At 33.7% G+C, this 8,495-nt stretch overlaps 1 protein-coding gene across 1 annotated transcript; it reads right to left on the bottom strand.

Annotated features, from left to right (window-relative positions):
* Positions 1-1,932: 1,932 nt before the first annotated feature.
* On the bottom strand, positions 1,933-8,218 carry LOC117683546 (kielin/chordin-like protein). Its single transcript, XM_034452953.2, has 7 exons — positions 7,932-8,218; positions 7,385-7,540; positions 6,755-6,889; positions 5,437-5,610; positions 3,719-3,886; positions 2,587-2,898; positions 1,933-2,087 (listed from the first exon to the last, which is right to left on the bottom strand). The coding sequence occupies exons 1-7, from the start codon at positions 7,996-7,998 to the stop codon at positions 2,047-2,049; spliced, it is 1,053 nt and encodes a 350-aa protein (XP_034308844.2). The 5' UTR covers positions 7,999-8,218; the 3' UTR covers positions 1,933-2,046.
* Between the last annotated feature and the right edge of the window lie 277 nt (positions 8,219-8,495).

Below are 8,495 nucleotides of genomic sequence, written 5' to 3'. Positions count from 1 at the left end.
CGCGAATAAAATTTGGTTTACAGTTCCACCTGCTTGAATATCCTTTCCTATTTCCTATGGTTTGAAGTTTAAAAAAATGCAGCTGTGTTTTAGTTAATTTTGTATCTATATAACAAAAACATTTTAAAATGTGACTGTTTTATCTTCCGCTTTTAAGCTTACGTGCATTTATGACATCTCTAACATGCGACGACTTTCTGTACCTCACGCTCTATAAAATATATTAGCATCTTTATATGCAATGATCATAAAGCATTAAAATTCTCAGATATCTAAATTGAAATCAGGTGAATATCTCAACGCACGAAATTTTGTCATTTTACGCCGATTTTTCACAATTTAATCGCATTTGTCATTTTGTGACATTACTATTGGATTAACTCTCGTATTGAAAAGCAGTTTTTCACTTGATCACTCTCTTTATCTGATGTACTTAGTCTGATAATGGCAAGACGTTCAAGTTACCTAATTTCCTTACTTATAAAACAACTGGCAAAGCGACTAAGTACAACATTATACGTTCCCAAAGTATTTTAGGCTATTTTAATTTAGCTTTGATTTTTTTGTAACTGTAATATGTGATTCCTCTTGACATTTAAGAGACGCGCTTCACATAATGTTTTTGTTTTTGTTTATGTTTTTTTATGTGTGTTGATTGTTTCTTTGCAAGACAATGTTATAGCAATTATAGCGACTGTAACATGTAACATGTATAACCTTATGTTATTGAACTTTCCAAACATAATGTGTAAAAGATTCTTTCTAGCAATGAGACTGTATTTTAAAAAATCACTGGATTTTTTTTATTGATTTTGTCAATAATACTATGTAAGAAATATTGTAAGTTTAGAACGGGTAATGTTAAATTATTAATTGAGACAGGTAGATGGTCAAATATTCCAAAAGATAACATAATCTGTAAATTATGTGACTGCAATAAAATTAGATATTATGTTTGAGAGAGTAAGCTCTCTTGGTTAACTTGAATCAATTATCTGTAATTTCTTATTCATGCCTGTACCAATGATTTTCATCTTTGATATTGTAGTGTGTACCTACTGCACATATGCATTTTCTCTACAATGTAATTTCAGTTATGAGTATAAAGTTCATTGGCATTGTCATTGACTGTGTTTCAAAATATCACTTTTCAGTCAATGTGAAAGATAGCATGATCTATTTAAAAGTAAAAAAAAATCTGTGTTGTCATCTATGGTAATTTAGTAATTAAACTAAGTATGTTTATCTAATAGTTGCATTACAGTGAATATCATATATAATGTCTATAACATCAAATTGAACATCTAAGATTAAAAACCTTGGGCAAATCCTTTTGACTTTTGTCAAAATAAAATTCAATTTAATTCATCCTTTTACTTATTCAAATATTGCACCTTTAATGGTATTTAATCTTTTCAATTGTTACTTCTTAAAGATTGTCAATTCTTTTGACAATTTTTTTTCTTCAAATTTTCCAAATCACCCGATATAATAAGAAATGTCAATAAGAACTCAAAACCATCAGATAACTTGCTCTGCTTAATGGACGGACAGCATTCCTACAATGGGGGATAACTCTTAATAATAAAGCAATATTTTACAATGTAATTTTGCGGTGGACTGTGTTACAAAATCAACAGTCTTTATGAAAACAATGTCCATCTTTCTCACAAGTTTCTTTTACATTCAGATATTGAAGTACTTCGAAGTATTGAAGTACTTCGTTAAAGATTAATAAAAAACAATGCAAATGATCAAAGATGTTATTGTTTCCTTTGAGGTGCCATAAGTTCATGCTTTGTTGTATTTTTTTTTTTGGCTTACAAATAAGAAAAGTATGTTGAAGGAGTCTTTAATTAATGATACAATGTATACAGTTTGACATCGCTTCTTTGAGACGCCATGAACTTGGCGTGAGTTGATACTTTGTTGGTTTTTTTTTAACTTATTACAAAAAAGAAAAAGTTTGGTGTAGGATTCTTTAATGATATGCACATTGACATAGATTTTTGACTGGTTCTCCTCTTGTAACTATTGATTGGTTCTCTACTTGTGACTATGTCCATGGTCATGCCCGTGGTCACCACCTGTAAAGCACGTGAAATTATTTTTAATTAATTTTAATTAAATTTAATTAAATTTTAATTAATTAAATATCAATTAATACATTTATGTGATCAACATATCCTTTACTGGTCCATTGTTATAATAGAGGTATAACTACAGAGCGGATGGAAGTCATTGATTATGTCCCTTTGCAGATAATTTGGAAATATCAACTTTGTTTATGGTTAATACATATGTAAAGCCAATATTATTTAGGATGAACAAACACCATCATACATTAAAAAAATTCTTTCAAAAGGGGTAGGGTATGCCAGGGCAGGTACGTAGGGAATGAGTTTATTTACCCCCAATACTACTTGTACTTGACAAGCAATTAAAATACTGATTATCAATAATGCTTTTAAATGTACATGTATCTTGGGTTGTTACCCTGTAATTATTGGGGGTTTTGATGTGTTCAAGGAAATTTTGTAATTAATCAATAGAGAGTCTAACATTTTATAAAAGCCCTAGTATTACCTCTACTAATTGAAGAGCCACTATTAGAGAAGCCGATTTGACCACCGCTCCTAGGAAAGCCAATTGAATCACGGTCTTCGGGAAAGCCGACTCTTTGAGTACGGCCATCGGGTAAGGCGATTGGACGACGGCCATCAGGTAAGCCAATTGGGAAGCCAATGGAACTTCCAGGGTCAGGGAAGCCGTTACATTGACGACGCTGACAGCTGACTCTTCCATTGTTCCCGCACGTGCACTGCCGGCATCCGTCAGTGCTCGTGAAAGTCTGTCCACGGCTATAGTGGATGTCCTCAAAGGTACAGTACAGTTGTCCTGTAGAGATGTGCAATGGCGTTAAGATAGAATGCACCACATTGAGGTGTTGGAGAACATTATTGTAATTGTATATATATATTTAGAACCAATTTAACAAGACCTTGGACTTTCGGTAGGATGTAACTATCTTTTTCTTACGTCAAAATTGGTTAAAAATGACGTTGGTTTCAAGCGAAATATACACAGATTGCGTAGTCGTATCTCAAAGGCGAGACAAATTTTGTTGATTTCAAAGAGCGATGACCGAGTGGCCAGCAATGTAATAGACAGGCCTACGTCACATTTCTGTTTGACCCATCTACACAAAGCTCCTGTAAAATGGTTCTAAATGTAACTAATAGAATAGGTTCATTATTTTGACGATGAAATTCATTTTTTAAATTGAATGAATATATCAGTGAAAGTTAACTTTCAATGAGATCAATGTATATTTTCAAAATTCCTAATGTAAACAAATGATCTAAGTTTTACCAAAGTATGCTGCTATCATATTTCATCTCCTTTATAGAGTTATCATAAACGATATGAATTTAAGGCGCGATCGTTTTAGTGTTTTTGTGTGTGAACAATTATAAGTGTTCCCAAAAGCTATAAAATTAAATAAACATATATCCCATATAAATACGGAACATCTTGGAATACTTATACTTATGATTCGGGCAATATTTGACAGATATCGACTTTTGACTTGACACTTCATAATAGAAATCCCATTGAGTCAGTTCTCCAATCAATGGGGTCATGTCGTACAGTAAAGTAGACGTTAGAACGCCGTTTTGGGGTTGATTCTCTGTGAATGAGTACTAATATTATTTACCTGGGGTACCATGTCTTCGGTCAACGGAGAAGTCAGGACAAGGATATCTGCTACACTGGATCCCACCGTCCGGTTCACACGTGCACTCATTGCAACCGTCGGAAGCCACGAATCTCTGGCCGGGTCGGTAGCTTCTATCAAAAGCAGTACAGTATCTGTCTGCTCCAGCTAAAATATAAATGAAAGTCGTACAATATCTGTCTCCTTCGGCTAGATTACAAAAGTATAGTACAATGTTTGTTTCCTCTAAAAAGAATATAAATTTATATATTACAATATCTGCCTTTACTAGCTAGAATACAAATGTAATAAAATACATGTCTCTTCTCTACCAGCTAGAATACAAATGTAACACAATATCTGTCTTTACCAGTTAGAATACAAATGTAATAAAATATCTGTCTTTACCAGTTAGAATACAAATGTAACACAATATCTGTCTTGACCAGTTAGAATACAAATGTAATAAAATATCTGTCTCTACCAGCTAGAATACAAATGTAATGCAATACATGTCTCTACCAGCTAGAATACAAATGTAATACAATACTAGTATCTGTCTCTACCAGCTAGATTACAAATGTTATGCAGTATATGTATGTAATGCAATATCTGTCTCCTCAAGCTAATCTAAGAATACAAATCCAGCTATAATACTAATGCAATGTAATACATGTATGTCTTCTCCAGCTAAAATACAAAAGTAATACAAAATCAGTCTATTTATCAGTCAGATCAATATCTGTTTCTCCTGCTAAAACATCCAAAGCAGAAAAAATGCCCCCTTATCATCAAATAGTCGTACAATATCTGTCTCCTTCGGCTAGATTACAAATGTTATACAGTATATGTATGTAATGCAATATCTGTCTCCTCAAGCTAATCTAAGAATACAAATCCAGCTATAATACTAATGCAATGTAATACATGTATGTCTTCTCCAGCTAAAATACAAAAGTAATACAAAATCAGTCTATTTATCAGTCAGATCAATATCTGTTTCTCCTGCTAAAACATCCAAAGCAGAAAAAATGCCCCCTTATCATCAAATAGTCGTACAATATCTGTCTCCTTCGGCTAGATTACAAAAGTATAGTACAATGTTTGTTTCCTCTAAAAAGAATATAAATTTATATATTACAATATCTGCCTTTACTAGCTAGAATACAAATGTAATAAAATACATGTCTCTTCTCTACCAGCTAGAATACAAATGTAACACAATATCTGTCTTTACCAGTTAGAATACAAATGTAATGCAATACATGTCTCTACCAGCTAGAATACAAATGTAATACAATACTAGTATCTGTCTCTACCAGCTAGATTACAAATGTTATACAGTATATGTATGTAATGCAATATCTGTCTCCTCAAGCTAATCTAAGAATACAAATTCAGCTATAATACTAATGCAATGTAATACATGTATGTCTTCTCCAGCTAAAATACAAAAGTAATACAAAATCAGTCTATTTATCAGTCAGATCAATATCTGTTTCTCCTGCTAAAACATCCAAAGCAGAAAAAATGCCCCCTTATCATCAAATACAAAAATCATTTAAATATATGCTTCCTCCGGATAAACATTTTACATGTTAACAAATTAATTATAATATTTCATCAGTTGCATAATTTCCAACATTTTTCTTTCTCTCGACGTCGATATATTTCAAGAAAAACAGTGCCGCAACTAAAGTTATCATTGTCTTACTTACATGGTAGTTTATGACTATTTGGAATGCATGTGGCACGTCCGGTAATTGTGCACGTGCATCTATCTCCGGCGATGTTATAAAAGACCTCGCCTGGCTGGTATAACCCCCCGTCAGCAACGCATCCAAGGCCTTGATTGGAATGGTCAGGGATGTAAGGCCCCGAATGACCCGATCCTATCAGAGGAAAGTTATAAAAGGTGAATTGCTTTCATCCAAGTGCTAAAATGTTTATTTAAGGAATTTCACAGTGTTGTATTTGTTGCTTAAAAAACCCTTATTGTTAATCTTAATAAATGTGCTGCAGTTACATACACGAATGTTAAAAGTGTACTCACGGAATAAACTGTAGAAAATTATCGTAACTATTTTAAGAAATTTAAATTCAATTTATATTAGCTGGCATTATTTACCAGAAACAGAGAACAGTTAAAATTGGTACTTGCAGAAATGACAAGACCAATGACATTTTTAGCTAGCCTGATGAGGATACATGAATACATGTATATAGAAATATATAATGTGACTAGCTTACATCCATGATTCCATCTCTAAAACGGCATCTTTTGTCAGAATGGCGCCCCGGGACAGGCGAGTTTACCTTTTTAGAATTCGGTTACACGACCAGAAACATGTAAAGCTAGGCTGGTGAACTTATGAAATAACCTAAGTTGGTTAACTTGTAACCGTTATTTTGTCACTCGAAAAAAGTAAATTTTCAAAGATGTCATAAAAAATGTGTGCGTTTAAAAATTCTTAATTAGTATATGATAATAAACATGGGGTATTAGATGTAAGCCAGTTCCTTGGTAAAATCCTATGTTTTACAGTAATAATTAGAAAACCGCTTATTTTTCACCAGGCTATTTATGCATTTTTATGATCATGTATATATAAACAGTTCCTCTGGAACGTTAGCTGGCCTACTAAAGAACCCAATCCTTACAAAAGATGATGGTTTAATCAAATATGGGATCTTTGACATTCGGTAGCCCCTTTAACACGTTATTAAGTCTCTAACTTCTGATTGCCTGTTTGCTGTTATTATTCACCTATCAAACAGTATCGACTAGATCCAACCTTGCAGAAAGCAGACCCCAACCAAACCCCAGGTCTTTGGTGTAAAGTGGTTTCTGGTCGGTAGTGTATTTGATTGCTTAAATTCTATAAAGAATATGTTAGTCAAATCTAATTAGGTTAAGAAAACCGTATAAAAATTGTTTGTAAGCGGGTTTTTTTCTAATATTTCAGCTTTTCCTTTTTTTTCTTGCTTTTTTTTGTTTTTGTTTCGGATACATGTAATACGGATAAATGTACATACCTGGACAGCACACAGAGGAAGAATAAGCGGTCCCGACACACGTATAACCGTGAGGACACCGGAAATCTCCCCGGAGACACGCAGGGGCATCTCCCTGCACGTGGTAAGGGGCACCAGTGGTGCACGGATTGTGAGCTGAAGGATCAGAAATTACAGGTTAATGTAATATTCTTAAATCTATTGAGTATATTTTGTTATCTTTTCTACTAGTATTTCTTTAGAAAAAAAAACAGGCAAATGGTGAAATGGTGATTCACTCCTCAGAGGAAAAAAAATCAGTGTTACAAACTTTACTGAAAAGTTCCGAATATTAGCAATCCCTGTCGGTTTGCCATCAAATGATATTCCCTATGTTGCTTCAAATGCTGAGCGTAAGCTACGGTATTTGCTTTGATGTTCTATATAGTTTTTTACGTTTCCATTAATGTAATATGGAATATGCAAAACATTCTCGATAAATTTCAAGTCAATTGTGTTTCGAGAAATATTACCAAACGGGTTTGGAATTATTTATGAATAATTAACTTGACATGCATGAATATGTATAAAAATGGCATTTATGGTGTAAAAAAGAGCAGAGAGAGAGAGAGAGAGAGAGAGAGAGAGAGAGAGAGAGAGCTGTTTCCTCACTTTTGCAGCAGCGTCCGTTTTTGTCCTGGGTATCCCCGCTACAGAAATAACCCTCAGTACAGGACACGCCCAGCAGGTTACAGTTGGCCTGGTTACCGATCTCCGTGTGGTGCCTACCATAGGGGCATCGTAGTGCGGGGTCAACCTCAGGCTCCCCTAAACAGTGATAAAACAGAACAGAAGGATTTAAGCAATACTTGTTGGAGGTTTCAGTCGAACTAGTTTATAAATATGAGACTTTATGTTTCAGCTTTGGGGATTTTTTCTCTCTATGTTTTAACATAGTCTATTATTTTTAGCAGCAGATATGTACCTTTGTGGGAAAATTCGGTGTGTAAATCCGAATTTTCCTGTTGAGCTACAAATCTTTTGCAATAGTTTTTTTTTACGCAAAATCATTTTGGATAATTATAAAATACCTAAACTTATGCATTTGAAAAATACATTTGCAGATGTTTAACTTGTGGGGGAGGGGCTCTTTAAAAAATGAAAAGTATGCGAATAAAAAAAGTACGTGATCTGAAATACGGTAAATAATCGTACTCACATGGGTTTAATATGCCTAATGCAATATGAAAAGTTGCCAGAAAAACTGCTATTCGAACGGTAGCCATTGTTGCCTCTTTGGATTATCCAAACAAATTCAATAAGCTGAGTACATTATGTGTACAAGGAAAAAGAAAAAGTGAATGTCATTGGTTAAGACTTGTATAGAACTGATTTGAATTTGAATATCAAATTGATCGCACACGGTGTGTTCTCTCCAGCAGTTTCTGTCACTTCAGAGCGCCGGGGCACGGATTAGTATTGAAATGTATTCATAAACCGGAGTTATAGAGTAAGACTTTGGTCCCAAACAATTAGATCAAACTGAACCGCTCTGACACGTTTTCGATAACTGGTCGTTTCCTCATTAAGAACTTATACCTATTATTAATTAATGCATGTAAATTGTTTCGTAAGCTGGTCTCGGTGGACGAAATTATGACAAATGAAAATGATGAGCTAGATGTGGTTTAATCAATGTTTAAAATACTGAATAATTTAAAGACGTTTATCAAATTTGTCTTTTATTTATCTCTACCTGAAAATTAATGTGCCGTTGTGAAAA

This window comes from Magallana gigas, chromosome 10 (genome assembly GCF_963853765.1).
Source record: "Magallana gigas chromosome 10, xbMagGiga1.1, whole genome shotgun sequence".
Lineage (NCBI taxonomy): Eukaryota > Metazoa > Mollusca > Bivalvia > Ostreida > Ostreidae > Magallana > Magallana gigas.
This window is presented reverse-complemented; position numbering and strand designations above follow the sequence as displayed.

What these genes read in the sequence shown, in the direction of transcription:
- LOC117683546 (XM_034452953.2), bottom strand. Translation starts at nt 7,998, where the DNA reads ATGGCTACCGTTCGAATAGCAGTTTTTCTGGCAACTTTTCATATTGCA. An exon ending in AAACGGACGCTGCTGCAAAA is followed by an intron (nt 6,890 to 7,384) that starts GTGAGGAAACAG and finishes CTGATCCTTCAG; the next exon opens with CTCACAATCCGTGCACCACT. An exon ending in CCGAAGACATGGTACCCCAG is followed by an intron (nt 2,899 to 3,718) that starts GTAAATAATATT and finishes ACATCTCTACAG; the next exon opens with GACAACTGTACTGTACCTTT.